This window comes from Galeopterus variegatus, unplaced genomic scaffold (assembly GCF_000696425.1).
Source record: "Galeopterus variegatus unplaced genomic scaffold, G_variegatus-3.0.2 Scaffold2512, whole genome shotgun sequence".
NCBI classification, from domain to species: Eukaryota; Metazoa; Chordata; class Mammalia; order Dermoptera; family Cynocephalidae; genus Galeopterus; species Galeopterus variegatus.
In genome coordinates, this window is record NW_007728623.1 from 107,127 (window position 1) to 125,487 (window position 18,361).

The 18,361-nt window shown below is 34.0% G+C and overlaps 1 protein-coding gene and 1 non-coding gene across 3 annotated transcripts in view; one reads left to right on the forward strand and one right to left on the reverse strand.

Moving 5' to 3' along the window:
* The window catches only part of LOC103598129 (chromosome unknown open reading frame, human C1orf112), a 48,606-nt gene that overhangs the window by 28,156 nt on the left and 2,089 nt on the right, over positions 1-18,361 (forward strand). The window contains exons 11-23 of one of the 2 annotated variants that reach the window (XM_008582069.1): positions 1,131-1,279; positions 1,549-1,678; positions 2,796-2,982; positions 3,973-4,055; positions 4,404-4,455; positions 5,766-5,855; positions 9,326-9,511; positions 11,311-11,433; positions 12,705-12,800; positions 13,360-13,473; positions 15,175-15,279; positions 15,970-16,050; positions 17,711-17,830. In XM_008582069.1, coding sequence (XP_008580291.1) covers positions 1,131-1,279; positions 1,549-1,678; positions 2,796-2,982; positions 3,973-4,055; positions 4,404-4,455; positions 5,766-5,855; positions 9,326-9,511; positions 11,311-11,433; positions 12,705-12,800; positions 13,360-13,473; positions 15,175-15,279; positions 15,970-16,050; positions 17,711-17,830 — 1,516 coding nt within the window. Of the gene's footprint in view, positions 1-1,130; positions 1,280-1,548; positions 1,679-2,795; positions 2,983-3,972; positions 4,056-4,403; positions 4,456-5,765; positions 5,856-9,325; positions 9,512-11,310; positions 11,434-12,704; positions 12,801-13,359; positions 13,474-15,174; positions 15,280-15,969; positions 16,051-17,710; positions 17,831-18,361 lie in introns of those variants that run through there. The other variant, XR_551172.1, reaches the window with a different exon arrangement.
* On the reverse strand, positions 3,221-3,294 carry TRNAI-GAU. Its single transcript has one exon. It is a non-coding gene; the product is annotated as a tRNA-Ile (tRNA).

The window sequence follows — 18,361 nt, forward strand, 5'->3', positions numbered from 1 at the left end:
GAACCGGTCTGTATGTGGGATCCGAACCCTCGGCGGGAGCGCTGCCGCGCTTCTCAAGTGGCGCACTAGCGCAGTGTGCCACCGGGCCAGCCCTAAAGTACATCATTTGATTGAAAAAATATCGCTTTGCTCAGTAGCTATAGTTCAAGTCTGTGGAATTTCACTACCTATATTTTATTTATATGTGTCTTTTACCTTACTTACTATTTATTCTTCACAATAACTCTGAATCAATGTCACAAGTGAAGAAACTGAGGCTCAGGGAGGCCAAATGAATGAACCAGAGTCACAAAACTAAAAATCAACAGACTGGTGCTTTTTTCCATCACACTACAAAGACCTCAAGTGTTTATCTTAAGTGCATCCTTTTAAATGCTGTTATCCCATGCTAGACAGTGTTCATGTACTATCAAGTTTACTACAATTAACATGGCAAAAAATATTGAATACATATCTTATTTCATGTAGGTTTTGATTAAAGTTTAGCTCAAACCCCAGTTACTGAGACATTTCCATGAAAAAGTCTTTGTCCTCCTTCATTGTTAGTATACAGTCTATTTCTTGTAAAGCTCTGCTTCTGAGAATCTGAGCATTCATAGTAACTTCAGTGTCTACCTGAGTTAAAACAACTTTTTTTTTTTTTTGGCGGCTGGCCAGTACAGGAATCTGAACCCATGACCTTGGTGTTGTAAGGCTGCACTCTAACCATCTGAGCTAATTTGCTGGCCCTGAAACAAAGTTTAATAGAAGTAATTAAGCCAGAATTTATCAGAAATTTCTTTTTTTTTACATATGATGTTTTTACTAGTCGATTTAATTTTCATATTTTCACAGTATTTTTAAGGATACCACTCTCAAAATGGTATTAAAATACCTCAAAACAATACTAAAGATTTTTTCCAACATTATAAACTTTTCATTTTATAGAATTATAGCCATTTATTTAGTTCAGAGGTCTTTACACAATTCTGGTATCAATTCAGTACTTTGAAGTTTGTTTCATGAAATGCACACTACTTTTTTTTATATGTTTCACTGCTAGCACATCAGATGTTATAGAAACTAGGTGTACTCTACCTAAGATTAGAAAATAGCTACTAATGAGTGAATTTTTTTCTCTCCTTTTCCAGCAAGTTTCCTCCAAGCCTATATGCTGCCAGGATTTCTAAAGCACAAGAAGAAGAAATAGTGGGTGTTTTCCTAGTGACACTGGATCCACTCATCAGCCACCTGCTCACATTCCAGCCTTTCGTGCAGGTGGTTTTGGACAGTAAATTAGGTAAGCTTCAAAACAGATTTAATGTTAAATCATCTCCTGTTAATTATGGTATGTTTGAGACAGTTATTTCCCCCTATGTAGTCATTCTTAGAATTTTCAAAATTTTATTTAAAATTCCTTCTTCTTCCTTTTCTTGAAATATATTACTCATTTAAAGAAATCATTCCTCTAATTTCCTTACATATCACAATCAGGTTTCTGCAGAAAATATTTAGGGTATTGTTACAAATTTGTTGTAACTTAATTAATGTGTTTCTGTTACCCATAAGACCTGCCATGTGAACTGCAGTTTCCACAGTGTCTACTCCTGGTTGTTGTCATGGATAAGCTGCCCTCTCAGCCTAAGGATGTGCAAACCCTGTGGTGCACAGAAAACCAGGTCTCAGAAGCTACAACCAGGTAGCAAACATGTTGTTTGTATCTAATATTTCTGGTGGGTTAGAATGCCCTATTGTTTGCAATGGTTTTGAAGTTTAGTTTTTTGTTATGGCAAATATTCTAGTTAATAATTACTGTGTAGACCTCATATATATCTTCCTATTTTATAAAAATAAATATAAAATAAATCGTATCAGATACTAAAAATATTGTAATATTTTAATTTTGTTTAGTGTTTATTACCTAATGGTCAGCATTATAAATATTGACTACACTAGAGTAAATGTAAGTAGCAACATTTAAAAATAAGTTAATTACATATACCATATACTATAAAGTATCTCCTAGGAAATGTCACTTGTAATCATTCTCCTTGCCAACACAGCAATCCAGGTTTTAGTTTCTTACTACTTGGATTATTGCTATGCTCTAATTTTTTGCTTTTTCCTTTAGCCCATACTCTGTACTACTATGAGGTTAGTCTCCCTAAACCTGGCTTTGAGCTTCCTATTCTCCTGCTCAAAAACTGAAGCGTAACGTCAGAACTCCTCAGCTTTACATTCAAAGCTCATCTCATTGTGTTGTCGTCTTCTACTTTTGCTCTTCTTCCTTTTATTCATTTTCAACACATACACCTTGCTTCTGTCAAACTGGTTATTTGTGACTGCCTTTTATTTATGCTTTGTCTTTACCTATTTATATCTTGCCTATTTTTAATTTGTCATTTAAATCCTCTGTTAGTTTCTTCAACCATTCAGTCTTAAAATAACCCCTTCCTCCCTGTCTGAACTGTAATACTTACTTTCTGTTTTACGTATAATATATAATTTAGCTATATAAGTTTCAAGTTCCTTGAGGAACTTTGTCTTTGACATTGTACAACAGTACTATGATAAACAGTTGGTAAATGATGAAAAAAAAGTTCAGGAAAATTTTTTCCCTTTAGGAATTTCTCTAATAGTGAATATGTTTTATTTTCATGTAAACATATTTACACATATTGGAAACTATTGTTGATTATACTTTTTTGAGACATTTTGCTTTGCTAAAATAACTCTCCATGTGACAGATTATTATTATACCTGTTAATTATTAAATGTTATTAATATTGGGTTTAATGTTCTCCATTTCCCCACAGGGTATCTCTACTCAAAGCCATTTTCTACAGTTTTGAGCAGTGTTCTGGTGAACTCTCTCTACCTGTTCAGGTACAGGGAGTAAAGAGTAAAGGGCAAGCTGAGGTGGCTGTCACCTTGTATCAGCATGTCTGTGTTCATCTGTGTACGTTTATTGCTTCCTTTCATCCCTCTCTGTTTCCTGAACTGGTAAGCATGTTACTTGCTGGGCTAAGCTGAGGTTACACTTTTGCTTTTTTTTTTTGTTGTTGAAATTGTGATTCGTATACAGAAGAAAGTATGGGAATAGTTTATATTCCTTTTGAATGTCATTCTCAGCTTGTACACTTTACCCTTTAATTCAGTTGTGTCCTGGAAAATGGTAATCCTAAATTCCTATAGTAAGTAGATGTAGTATTTATTTATTTTGATTTATTATTTTTGGAACTGGCTGGTAAAGGGATCGAACCCTGGGCCTTGGTGTTATCAGCACCATGCTCTAACCAACTGAGCTAACCGGCCAGCCCTACTATGTAATATTTAGCTAAAATATTTAAGAAGACATTTTGGGTGGGAAGGTATGGAAAGACAGAGTGAGAAGAGGGAAAAATGTGTAGGATTTTACCTAATTAAGTTTCATAAAGAAAAGTACATAGCAGTTAGTATGTAGTACCAGTTCTTCTACAGATCTTAGGCATAATGTAGAGGGTTTTTTTTTTTTTTTTTTTTTAAAGAATTGGATTAAAAAAAGGTTGAGAAAATTTTAGGAAAAAATTACTAGAATTTACATAAGGATCATTATCATTTAAGATATTATACAATGGGTAATATCTAACACATATTAAATACTGTATGTGAATAGTTAAGTGAGAAAGAAAAGTATATGCATATATGTTATTTATGTTGTTTTAAGAGATTTCAAGTGCTTAAAGAATCTTTGTGGATCTTAGTGATTGAGTTACCACATTTAAAATCAGTTTTGAATCCCCATAGCCCAGCACAATGCTTAACATAGTGGTGCTTAATAAATGTTGAGAGAATGGCAGCATGTTTCTCATATTCTAGAAAGTAAAGCTTTCCCATTGAGGATCTGTTTTTTGAATTCTAATAGTGCTTTCTTGTTTTGAGAAATGTAATATTAATGATAATTTATCATGAATTTTAGCATTTAAATGAATTAACCTTTCTGTTTTTCATTAGGATGCTGCTCTGTTGAATGCCGTGCTTAGTGCTAATATGGTCACCTCTTTGTTAGCTATGGATGCATGGTGCTTCCTTGCTCGGTACAACATACTTGCTTTTTTGGTGTTTGTATTGATTATTAGTGGTGACTAATAAATGATTGTATATTTGTAAGTTTATAGAAAATTCTGTTTCAGTAATCCTTTAATATTGTGCCAAAATGGCTTGATTTCATATCATAGCAGTAAGTTAAGAAATAGTTTCCCTCTTTCCTTTCTTTGGTTCAGGCCAGTAGATGAGTATTGCCTAGATGGTTTTGTATATTGTGATATTCATTAGCCATGAAATAATGGCAGTTTATATTTCTGTGTGAGAATACTTAGTGCTTTATGGAAGTTCATTCCCTTGCTTTTATGAATAATTGTATAAACCTGATTCCATATAAACAGATATGGAACTGCTGAGCTCTGTGCACACCATGTCACCATAGTGGCTCATCTGGTGAGTAGAATTACAGGCCTAAAGTACTCACTTTCCATGTAGTTCCTTTGGGGATAGAATAATCTTAAGGAATGTAAATATCAACAGGACAAATAGCATGGTAGCTAAATTGTTTTGACAGTTTCTTTGCTGTGCATTAATGTTGATGCTTTTAAGGATTTATTTTAAAAATTGGTATGAAACTGGGGAAATTGTCTCATATTTTCAAAATTTTATAGAGTTCCACTAATTGTTCTGGGAAAGAAAGACTAGGTTAATTGAGAATAAGCATAAAATTGAATGCAAAGTAGATAAGAAGAGTGAGTTGCAATGTTGACGGCCAAGAGTTCCATCTCTTTCTCTCTCTCTTTAATATGATTTAGACAAGCTGACTCTTGATTTTGTTATATTTCTTTCAGTCAGGATGATTTGAGAGGGACTAAGTGTAATAGTTAAATGCTTTTGGAAAAAGAAATGATCTTTTGTGGATGGGTACAAAGAAAAAATGATTTAATAATGATTTCTTTTCATTTTTTCAACATTGACTTTTTTTTTTTTTTGCTTTTAAATTCTGAGATGTTTGTTGTGATCCATATGAGATGGTTGTCACCTGTTATTGTTATGGTTTTTTGTCTCCGGCCTTTGATAAACATCTTAGGTGGGCTCGTGCATCTTTTGTTTCCTGGTAGAGTTATTGTTTCATTTATCTCCTGGTTTATCTTTTAACGATTTTGTAGACTAAATCCGATTAGGTGTATAGTAACCTGAACAGCTGACATCTCCATCTCCATAGCTGTCACTTACCCCCTTTACTAAATCCTTAACACATCTTGCACAAAAAAAATAAAGAGTGATTTTTATGTCATGTGTTTTATGTCTCAAGTATCCTTTAGATAAAATCTCTTTTAGTGTATTATGATAGGAATTGATTCCAGGATTGAATGACAGTGCATTATGATAGGAATTTACAAAATTGAGTTTATGAATCTTTTAATGAGGCTTCCATCTTGTAGAGTTATATCCACCTCTGCACTATTGTGTTAGATCTTAAAAACTTCCATGAATTGTCTTTCAGTAGGAGGATTAACATACTAACTTATTATGAAAATGGGAAATAGAAATTACAAAGTGTTGATTTTAAATATAATGTCAAATTTTCTTTCTCATTATAAAAGAAATCTAGATTCATTAAAAAAATTAAAAAACCCAAATTAAGAATTAAAATTTCATATAATCTTATTCCCCCAAATGAGCCACTATTAATATTTTGACATATTCCCTTTTTATAAAATCTGATTTTAAATTAGTCAATGTCTCTTGTCTTTTTCCAGATAAAATCATGCCCTGGAGAATGTTATCAGCTCATCAACCTGTCAATACTATTGAAGCGTCTCTTTTTCTTCATGGCCCCACCCCATCAGGCAAGGATATCATCTTTGCCATTTTCTTGGAACCGCTGCTGAGAATTGGATTCAGACTCCTCCTTTGAAGGCCTTTAAACCCCCATTTATTCTGAATTTAAAGGGATCTAAGCATAAATTTTTAAATTGATTGCTTTGCTTATTGCTTTTACCTGTGTGTAGATTTTGATATCCTTGCATCAAGTTATTCCATCTTTCTGAAATATATGAGTGTATTTCTCCTTGTTTATCATATATTTGAGATATATGAAATGAAATGGTTCTATATCCCCTGTCCCTTTTTAACTTATTTTGAAGAGCTAGAATATTATTTATGCTCTTAAAGATGTCTGTTATTTTTTCATAGTGAATAAGTTGAACTTTTAGGGGAAAATTATAAGTGTGATGAACCTTACTTGTTTGCTATTGTGAGGAAAACAAGCTCTGCCATGATAGAAAATTTCTAATTACATGAACCTGTGTGGACCAGTCACACTGGTCACATTGGAACTCCTGTAGGAGCTTTTTAAAATAATACAGTTTCCTAGGGGCTGGCTGGTTAGCTAACTTGGTTAGAACATGGTACTGATAACACCAAGGTCGAGGGTTTGGATCCCATGCTGGCCAGCTGGCAAAAAAAGATTCCTATTCTCTAACCTGTGAATAGAGAGGGTTTTGAGTGGTAGATATGAAGAAAGGCTCAGTAATTTGTTTTTGTTGTTACTATCGTTAAGTTCCTATGTGATTCTGACATGGATCCAAGTTCGGGAAACCCTAGGTTAGTGAAGTGAATTGGACTTTAAGGTCCTACCATCCTTGGTTTGAATCCTGGCTTACTATTTACTTGGACAAATCATCCTTTCTGAACTTGTTTTCCTGTCTGCATAGTGGAATATGAAATGTATGTGTAACTATTTTGAAAAATTTTGTAAAGACTTAGAGATAATATATGCAAAACACTTAGCATAGTGCCAATCATAAGAGGACTGCTCAATAAATGCTAGGAGTTATTTATTTTTTTTCCTTTTTGTCTTTTTTCGTGTCCGGCAACGGATCGCAACCCTCAGTGTCGCACCCGTACCGGACCGGGACCGGCAACGGGATCGCAACCCTCCGTGTCGCACCCGCACCTCGCTCAGCCAGTGAGCGGGAACCGGTCTGTATGTGGGATCCGAACCCTCGGCGGGAGCGCCACCGCGCTCTCAAGCGGTGCACTGTAGCAGTGCGCCACCGGGCTGGCCCAAATGCTAGGAGTTATTTCTGACTAGGGTATTTGCCCCAAGTCCAAGTCTCCTCTTGCCCTAGAGAGGCTGGCCTAGTCCCAGAGGAACTTCATTTATCCCCATAACCCTCTTTCTTAAAGGCACAGCAGCCCCACCTATTAGCCCTGTGGAAAGTATGTAAGGGTTGCCGTCTTCCCTCTAAAACTCCACAAGAGTGGTCTACTCCAGATCTCTTAGAAGTAGGAGTGGGAGTGAAAAGTCACTAGCCCTGTGACTAAGAAACTCACTTTCCTTTTCATCTCAATTTTTTCATGTATAAAACAGGAATAAAATGATCATTTTCCCAGGGTGGTTGTAAAATTTTAACTTTTAGAATAATATAACTCAGAATAAATCAGTGCTGAGTTAGGTCTAGAAGCTGTGTTATAAAGTGGATAAACTTTAGTTTGTGTTCAGAGATCTCTTATTGTCAGTTTTCTAATTTTTTCCAAATAATTGAGGCTATTGGATATGTAAATTATGGATGATGGGTTATTTTTAATTTGCATCTTCAGTTATCAAATACTGATTTCTTTCTGTGAACAAGTTATTGTGATAAAATTTAAGATTAAGAGACAAACCTGAATTGGAATCTGTTCAGAGTGTCCTTGGAAGAATTAATCATAAAATTGACATACTAATACTCACCTGGCAATTATGAGACTTAAGGAGATATATGCCCTTACTTAAGCACACTGATAGTTGTACTACCATTTTCATGTAAAGTAAAAACTACTATATTTATTTGCATTGTAAGCCCACAGGTGATTTTTTCTCTTTTCTCAGTTTTAAGGAGAGAAATCATAATTCTGTATTACTCCCTTACATTTCACTCTTTAAGAACTATTGTCAGCCCTCATAGTTTTAAATCTTCAAAATTGTGTTGAAGCCAGGGTTTTCAACCTCACAATAGAATTTGAACTCTGTGTAACAAATTTTTGGCAATACCTACTCTTTTGTGTTGTCTAGGGCACTATTATTTATAGTTTCTCTTTTGGGAAGGGACCTAGTTCATTCATTCATTGTACTTTATTATAAAGAAAGGTGGTGTTTGTACTGATGTTCAGCAGTTAGCACAGTTCTCTTTGGCTTTCTTGACACAAGTTGATTTTGTGAATAAAGCTGCTTATTATAATAGACACTCAGCTCATCAAGGGATCTGTTTTTCTGGCTATAGACTTTGTCACAGCAGATAGTCAAATGCTTATTTTGACAGCTACTTTCTTTAAAAGAAATAAATTCACAGTGTTGTAACACCAAGGTTCTAGGGTTTGGATCCCTGTGCTGGCCAGCCACCAAAAAATAAAAAGAAGAAAGAAATTCAAATACAGATATAGTTTATTGACAGACAAGCTTCTCTGTCAAATTTAATATGGTGGGTTTTATTTTTAGTTTTTGATGTAGAAAAGTTTTCATTAAGTAGCTTTTGGATATTGTGAATTGAATTATTCTGCTTCTTAGAAAAACATACAAATATACTTCCTAGTTGAATTACACTTAATTTAAATAATTAAGCACACCATTGTTTTGCTGTTTTTCTACCAAAAACTAATTCAGCATTTTAAGTGTTTTGTTAGAACTTTAGTTTCCCATTTTTATCTAATCTGTTGACACAGCATCTTAAAACAGTGCTACTTCTCTGTTAATCCACTAAGCACTTTGAATTATTTCAGTAGTAGAATGGATTTGCAAACCACTATTTTTGATTTGTGGTTTATCTTTGTGAAACTAATTTAGTGTGTTGTTTAGTGTAGAGCAGAGCCAGCTAACCTATTTAAAAACTGAACCTAAGATCTTTGCTTCTTTAAGTTCTCTACTATAGTCAACTGGGATAACAGTAAGACACAGAGGTTGACTAAATCAATCTTCTTTGCATATATGGTATATTACTGTCAACTGTACAAGGTGATGCATACTTAGGAAAATCAGACTTATTGGGTAGGAGCATGATGAAATATCTGATGCGACTAATAATACATTATTTAATATTTCTTAATGCATTTATATCATGCTCCACTTAACTGTTTTTCATTTGGGGAACAAATGCAGCAACAACAAAAATAATAATGCATATTCATTTAAGTTACCATGGTCTGGTACCTAGTGATATTACCATGCAATTAAAAGGTGTTTTTAAAATATGAAATATGGAAGCTAATACTTAACTCTTGTGTATCCATTCATCTGACTGTCTCATGTATGTCTTGTTTCTTTAACAATTTAATTCAGGTGGAATTTATCCAGAGATTTTCACCCAAAGAAGCAGAAAATCTGCCTTTGTGGCAATGTATTTCCTTCCAGGCGTTATCTGCTGAGCTTAGGAAACAAACTGCACATGAGGTCATCAGAGTAGGCACCGCACAGTGCAGGAAATGGATGAACAGCAGTCGCACTTTGGGAGAACTTGGGTCTCTGGTGAGATGATAATTTTGATTGATGCAGTTCATTCAGCAGTTGTTTATTAGGCATTGTTTTAGGTACTAGGGACAGGTTGTTAATAAGGTGGACATAGTCTCTGCTAGAACCAAGCAAGATTTTCAGATTTCTACATTGTAAAAGGACCTATGAGAAACTTACTGTTATCTCCATTGATATATTGCAGGGGAGGAATCCCTCTGTCCCTCTATTGATAAAGACACATTGGGACAACATGAAACACACTATGAAAAACTTCAGTTGTCGCATTTTTGCTGAGACATCTCTGGATTTGGCAGACATGATTCTTCTATTTGACAAAATACAATCCCCATTTTATGCACACCTACTCTCTGAGCCTTTATATACTTTTCTATTTAGAAAGTTCCCTCATAAAACAATGGAATAAAAAAAGACTCATCTACTATGTGAAGTAGAAAATATATGATTTTTAAAAGTTGGCTGGATGTAGTGTAGGAAGTTGAATTTTATAGTTTAGTGTTTATTTGCTCATTCATTCATTCAACAAATATATTTTGAGTGTTCTTATGTGCCAAGCTCTGTTCTAGGCATTGGGGATATCTCAGGGAACAAAACAAATTTCTTCTCTCATAGATTTATCTTCTAGCTTAGCAATGGACCGTAAAATAAATAAGAAATAGCATTGGAAAAAAATCAAGGATAGGGACGGCATTCTAGGAGCTGGAGGCCTATTTGCAATTTTAAATTAGGAATTCAGGGTTTTCTCAGAGCATGTATGTTTCCATGCTGAGTATAAATTTTCTGATAGTCTGTTATGTAATGGCACTTGACCATAATTATTAAGAAAACTGAAAACGTATATATCCGAAGGAAATAAGTTTTTATATGCCTGTATTTTGTAAAAGCTATTAAATACCTAGTTAGGAGTGGGTTAAATTTGTTTAGGTTTTGCATTTAACATGCACCAGTGTTGACAGGAAAGACAAAAGATCTTTTGTTTTATATTAGGTAAAATAAAAGCACCAATTTTCAAAAACTGAATAAATCTCTGAGCTAAAACCAAAACTTTAGTCTAGCAGGTCACTGAATATGTTTATTTGTAAAAGGAAATAGGTAAATTTTAAATAAGAAGCTATATGGTAATTACATAAAATTAGGTGTGGCTGTCGATGTATAATGGATTAAAGGCATTCATTGTTACTGATCATTAGATTCTCATATGGCCTTCACCTTCACCCTACACCCACCTCACCCCAGATGACCCCTTTCCTGGCCAGTTAGAGACATTTGAGTATCTTCACATGTAGATAAGAGTGAATCCAAAAAGGATTTTTAGTTTCAAATTCCAGATAGTGTACTTCTTAAGTACTAAATATGCTTATTAATTGTACTGCTGCTGAGGAATTTTAAATTTTAAAGCAGGAACAGTAAACATTTAGTAACCTAGAAAGATCACTGAGTGCATAATGTGAAAAAATAGAGCTTTTTGTTGATGAATATTGTAAATTAGCTTGACCATACTGACCACTGTATCAACCTATTAAAATACAATGCTGTTTCCATTTTAAGTTAAGTTTTCAACCTAAAAGGAAAAAAGATTTATTTAGAAAAATGAAGCGAACTTTCTGAAAGTTATTTTTACTAAAATATACATGTATTAGATAAATAGCTGAGAAGATGTCTTTGGCTCTGAGGAATATTATTCTACATGGACTTTTAAAAAGAGTTATAAGTAATTCTTACAACCTCTAGATTGGGCTCTTGGTCTTTTAGACTGGTGTCTAGATTCAGGTCCTTTTCCTCTTTCTCTCCCTTAGAATCTAGTACTCTCTGCTTTGCTAGCTGTATGTAATTCTGCTGGTGAAGCTTTGGATATTGGACGACAAACTGCAATTATGGAAGTTGGGTGTCAGCTTTGGGCATTTTTAAACATTAAACAGGTAAGGGAAGCAACTGATCATTTCCCTGAAGAATAAAAAGAAAATTGAAAAAAGAATAGTACTGAAATTTCCCTGTAGAGTAAAATTTATATAATTTCTTTAGGTGCTTGTTAGAACTTGTGATTAGAACTTAAAATACCTATTTGTACTTTCTTAGTTCTTTTCCAGAGTGTGATAGCATTTTATTAATAAAATTCAAATACAGTAAAGTAAGAGTGACAGTCCATCTACTTATTTTCATAACTGGTTAGACCCTTTTTTTTTTTTTTTTTTTTAAATTTTTTTTTTTTTTTTTTTAAATTTTTTTTTTTTTTTTTTTAAATTTTTTTTTTTTTTTTTTTAAATTTTTTTTTTTTTTTTTTTAAATTTTTTTTTTTTTTTTTTTTAAATCTCTTCTATTGTCTTTCTCTCAGGTTAAGGCAGCCTATTTTAGTGATTCTAGGATCTTTTATAAAATCTTTTGGGCAATGGAGAGTGATCTGACTTAAAGGTGGAAGGAACAAGTGATTGGATGTGGCTAATTTGTATTCTTATTTCTCAGCAAAGCCAAGAAGCTGATAATTGGGCTAAAATTAGAATGATACATATCCCACATGATTGTAAACTTAAGTTTCTTAGTTTAACAGTTTAAAATATGTTCGTTTTCTTTGACTAAGTAGAAGTAAATGTGTTTCCTCTGGCAACTGAAGCTGAAGTTGGAAGCTGAAGGCAACATCCATACTTTGGGGAAATAATAGAAGTGATTTTGCAGATAATGTTTTATCTTTAATATTTACTTATGGTCAGACTGCCCTGCCCTACTGCGGTATTTTGACTTCAGGTGCCTTCCCCTAATGCTTACAAATCGTTGAATAAATAGTCATTCAGGATATCTGTGCTGAGGATATAGCTTACAGAATTATGATATATGTAATTATGGAGAAGAAAAATGCAATTTTAAAAAGACTAAGGAACATATAGGCTTTTCAGTGACAGACAAAAGTAATTAAATCTCCTTTACTGTTATATCTGGATTTGAATCATGGCTCTTTTTCCTAGCCATGTGATCTTGAGCAAATTATTTAACCTCTCTGACCCTGTCTTCTTACTAGTAAATTGAGGGTAATAATATCTACCTTATAGAGTTTTTGTAAGGCATAAGTGAAGTTATAAATATTAAAGTACTTAGCATATTGCCTGATAATCTGTAATAAATGCTCAATAAAAGGTTGCTATTACAGACCATGTAATTGAAAATTTTTACCAAAATTATTTTGTGTTTCTTATGTAAGGTAACAGGTCAACCGTATGTTCAACAGACATTCAGCCTTTTACTTCCACTGTTGGGAATTTTCATTCAAACTCTAGATCCTCAGTTGATAGTTCAGGTAAGAACCGTGTCCAAGTTGGATGATTTGTACATTTTTAAAGATTTGTAACATAAAAAATAAGACTCTGCAACCAGAGAACATGTTCCCTGCAAAGCCTAAAATATTTACTATTTGGCTCACTACAGTAAAAGTTTGCTAGTCCTTGCTTTAAATAATGAACCTCTCTCAGTAGGATTTAAAATACAAAATAATTTTTAAAGGTTTTATACAGTGTTATAATGCAAAGGTCAATGGTTCATATCCCCATACCACCTAGCTACCTCCCCACCCCCCAAGGTCTGATATATAAAGTTTTTCAGGAACACATGTATTTTTTTTTTTTTTTAACAGTGACTGTAGGCAGGAGGGTGTAGTAAGAAGAATGTTGTAGTAATTGACTTGTTTGTTCATGATTGCCTTCTTTATATCCCACCTGCGAAGTTCAGGCTCTGTGGAGTATTTGGTTGTTTGGGGTTTTACTTTGTTTCCCCTCCCCACATTCCCATCCATAACTTCGGTAGTCATAGCGTCTGTATTGTTTTCATTCATAACTGTCCTTTGGTCTTCGCTTCTTTAGGTAGTAACTCTGCAGACTTCACTACTTAAAATAGAGCCTCCTGACTACGTTCGTCTAGCAATGCTGGATTTTTTATCTTCTCTAGGAAAACTTGTTATACCTCAAGCTATCCAGGTAATACCCTCTTAATTCTGTTTTTGTGTTATTAAAAACAAAGTCTCTGAGGGATTTGTAGGCTTTTAATTTCTGAAACAATGTGGATTACTAATAATGAAATTTGGGAGATATGAAATGGATTTTCCAGAGTGTGAATGTCAAAAATAAAACTCATTTTAAATTATTTTCTTATAGAAAAAAATATAATGACATATACATAATTTATCGGGTCGGCTGTAGACTAAGATGAGATTCTGATTCCAGTTGGGCTGTAGCACACAGTTCCTGAGGGTGGAAAACATTTATATCTTTTAGAGAACATTGTATAATTAGGAAATTTGGTAATTTATTGAAATTATTTTCTTGGCTTTATATCCATGAAAGGGAGCTGGTTCTTTATAAAGAGAGTACTTTCAAAAATGTTGCAAAGTATGTATTGCTGACAAAAAGATATTTATTTATAAAATTGTACTGAAATGGCCTGGCATTTACACAACAACTGAATTTTAAGACCTCACAGTAAAAGGAGTTCCTCCTAAATTAAGAGTTTTTCCTTCCTTATTAATATAATCAAAATCCAACAATCCTAGGTAGCTGACATTTTGTTTTTTAACCTCCAAGGGAGAGACTGTAAAAAGAGCTCACTGATAAGAACTTTATGTAATCAGAGCAAACACATGATAGACAATATCTCAGTACCTGTTGATTAAAATCTTTGAAACCAAAAATTTAACTGATTAATTTCTCAAGTGTTCTTTTATTTGTTCACAAGTAAACAACACTGTACCATCTTTCTCCATCATGTAAGGCTGTGTTTCATGAGATAAGTGTAGATGTTGACAGCATTTTTTCAATTCTCTTGTCAAAAGTATCCAAAGATACTTTCATTTGAGCTGTCTACTTCTTATCATAAAATAAGTTTATTCCAAAATGCTGCTTCATTTGTGCATAGCTATGGACCATGCATGGGCTCAGAACCTATGGAACAAATGTTTTATTAGCAGAAATTACAGTGACTTATATATTCCCAGGTGAGGTCAGGGCCTGAAGAAAGTTTGGGGATTCATCAGCATATAGTAGGCATTCACAGATATGAGATGGATTCATTTATCCATTCAAGAAAAATTATTGAGTTCTTGCTGTATCAGGTGCTATTTTAATCATTGGTGATATGATAATAAACCACATTAATAAATCCCCACTCTCAAGACTGTTGAGAGGCAACAGATAATAACATGATGATATACATAATATATTATAGTGGTGAATGCTATGGAGAAATACAGAGCAGGGAAAGGGGACAGGGAATATGTATGTGGGGGTACAGTTTGAAATGGGATATAGTCAGTGGAATCCTCACTAAGGTGACATGTAAATAGAAACTCGAAGGCAAGGGAGCAAGCCATGCAGGTATCTAGAGAAGGCGTCTTCCGAGCAGGGGAAAGAGCAGGTGAAAAGCGTCTGAGATTGGATCATGCCTGATATATTCAGGAAAGCCAGTAGAGCTAACACAGAGGTTGTGGGGCTTTGCGGGCCATTACGACTTTGGCTTTTACTCTGAGGGAAGTGGTAAGCTTTGGAAAGGATTTGAGCGTAAGGAGTGATATGACCTAACATTTTAACAGGAGTTCACTGGGACAGTGGACTCTGAATGTACGTGGGTGTATTGAACGTACCCTATTCTTTTTGTCTATTTAACATGGTTTGATTCTCTTTTAGGACAAAATTCTGCCCAACCTGTCATGTGTTTTTGCCATACTCCTAGCTGACAGGAATTGGCTGCTAGAACAACATACCTTGGAGGCATTTACTCAGTTTGCTGAGGTAATTATAAGACCAATTTATCACTATGACTTCCAGAATATTTTAATATTTCAAATATTCCAAAACATTCTAGAAACACTTATTGTGCTGCTTCTGTATCTTAGTCAAAAATATTCTGCTGGAGGGCATACTAATTGTCAATTTCACTTGATCTCAAAATGAGGCCTAGAGAAACGAAGTGACTTCCCTACTAAGGTATACTGATCAACAGGGACTGGAACAGGCATTTATACCAGGTGTACTACCTCAGACACTGTCTTCCAGACAGTATTTTTGGGTTAAATAATCCATTTCATTTCAAACTATTATGAGGGTTAGGTTGATGAACCTAAACCTGTTAGTCTGGCTCTGTGGAGAAGGTAACCCCTGCCATACGTTGCACTTACCCAGTGCTGTTTACTCTTACCTGTTGCTCTGCTGTCATGCCTTTGGTCATAAGGGAGTCCAGAGGCATGAGTATGACTGAGCAGAAATAATTAAAGCTTGCAACAATAAACTTGCACAGAAGTTAACATTATATTATCCAAAGGCACCCTGAAAGAACTATGAACTTATCATTTTTGAGTATCCTCTGGTACTGAGGATTTTCTTTTTAAATAAATTTTTATTAAGGTAGCTCTTAAAAGTCATGTGTTTGTCTTTGCAAGTTGTTGAAACATGGTAAAATTGGTCTTATCAATCTTTTAATAGGGAACAAATCATGAAGAGATAGTTCCACAGTGTCTCAGTTCTGAAGAAACTAAGGACAAAGTTATATCCTTTCTGGAGAAGGTATTTTATTTATGTAGCCCATATTTTATTCTTTATCATATTACCTTTTCTTTTTTTTTGAAATCATGTAATTGTAACCACCTTTAATATCTTTTTAGCTTAAACTTTTCACAGTGCTTAGCACAGTGCTGACAGAGGTCTCTTTTTCTTTTTTTTTGAAATCATGTAATTGTAACCACCTTTAATATCTTTTTAGCTTAAACTTTTCACAGTGCTTAGCACAGTGCTGACAGAGGTCTTTACTAAGCAATCGAGACCATAATGTAAGTTACAGAAGTAAAACACCTTAAGTTTCTCTGCCTGTAGTTTGGGATACACTTGCATTGATTATCCAGACAATGAGATGACTGAGGATCCATAAGCTAGTATTAAATCATAATTAGATACACCTGTACTTAACATAATTTAGTCCTGAGAGGATCATGTTCAATACTATATTTTAGGTATAATTTAAGCATGGCTTTTCTATAATGATTGAGGCCAAGGCCTATTTTTCCAAGGTTGTGACGTTATTTTTAAAGCTGTTTTTACAGTTAGAACCAAAATTTTGAATCACATGGCTCCCAAGTTTCCACATACTTTGAATCATATATGGTGATAGGATGTAAGTTAAAGGTTAATTGAAGTAATAACAGAACTGTTAAACCACAAATTTAGAATACCAGGAGAAAATGAATTATGCCTATTTCTTTGTTTTTTATAATATTCCAATTATTAAACTGGGCTATATATATTTTATATATTATGTGTAATTATATACACATATACACAGATATATGCACACATGTAATAGATATTTTTCACATAGATACAGGTTGAGTATCCCTTATCTGAAATGCTTGGGACCAGAAGTGTTTCAGATTTTGGAATATTTGCATATACATAATGAAATATTTGGGGGATGAAACTCAAGTCTAAATAACTAAATTCATTTATGTTCCATATACACCTTATACACATAGCCTGAAGATCTTTTGTACAATATTTTAATAATTTTGTGCATGAAACAAAGTCTGCATACATTGAGCCATCAGAAAGCAAAGGTGTCACTATCTCAGCCACCCATGTTGATAATCTAGTTGTTTGGCATCACCATCATCCTGACTGAATTTATATGCTACCAAGAAGCAATCATTTTCTTATACTTATTCACACATAAGTTCTTAACAGCAAAAAATATGACATACTATTAATACAGTGGGAAAATGTGTGTGAAATTTTCTACTGTGGCATCACATCAGTGCTCTAAAGTTTTGGATTTCAGATTTTCAGATTAGGGATGCTCAACCTGTACTATATTACATATTTTACTTATATCACATGTAAGCTGGATTTTAATTACACGTGTATACATTGCTGTTGCCAATTTCTTAGCCTATCATTTTTTCCTGGAAAGAGGACTCTAACTTTTCTGTAGGGAAGAACACTGTAGAGTGATTTTTATCTAGATTACACTAATGAGAGTCATTTACAGATGGGTACAACTAACTTCCAGAATTTGCCTCATCCACAGGCTAAGCCCAGAATGGTTTAACAATCAGCACCCAAACACACAAACTATTTGGCCTTTTCATTTTCTGAATATTACACCATGTGATATCTAGTAGAGAGTGCTTGCTAACAAGTTGACGTTTACTTGTTTTTTCATGGTCTCTGGCAGACTGGGCTTGTAGATGAAACTGAAGCTGCCAGAGTTGAACGTGTGAAACAGGAAAAAGGCATTTTCTGGGAACCCTTTGCTAAAGTGACTGTAGAAGAAGCAAAGTGGTCATCTTTACAGGTATTGATGTAAAGATCATGTGCTTTTCAATATGGGTCGAACTTTAACAAGGGAAATTCTGTCCTTATTACTGACAAAACAAGAAAGTAGTTTGGCTCATGGCCTCATGTAGAATTTCAAATCAAACAGATCAGACATGTAAAATTATCCCGTTTTATGGTAGTTGCTTTTTTTTCACATTTCTATGTTATCAACACATAGAACAGAAGTGAAACTACAAAAAAAGTTTTAAACATCATACCAAATATAGTCTTTCAATATAAATTTAATTATAGTAACCTTTGGGAGAAGTTATATATTACACCAATGATACTATAATTGCAGTAGTTGTGAACCAAAGAAGAAAATCAATTAACTTACCTTCCAAAATTTTAGTTTGATCCCTTGCCTCATTCTTCAAACCAACCAGCCTCCCAATAATTTGTCAGTGTCTATAAATCACATTGAAAAAGGCAGAAATTTGACAGCACTAAAAATATTCAAAATATTCTTTTGAGCACTAGTATACTTAGAGTAGCCGGGAGGGTGCGG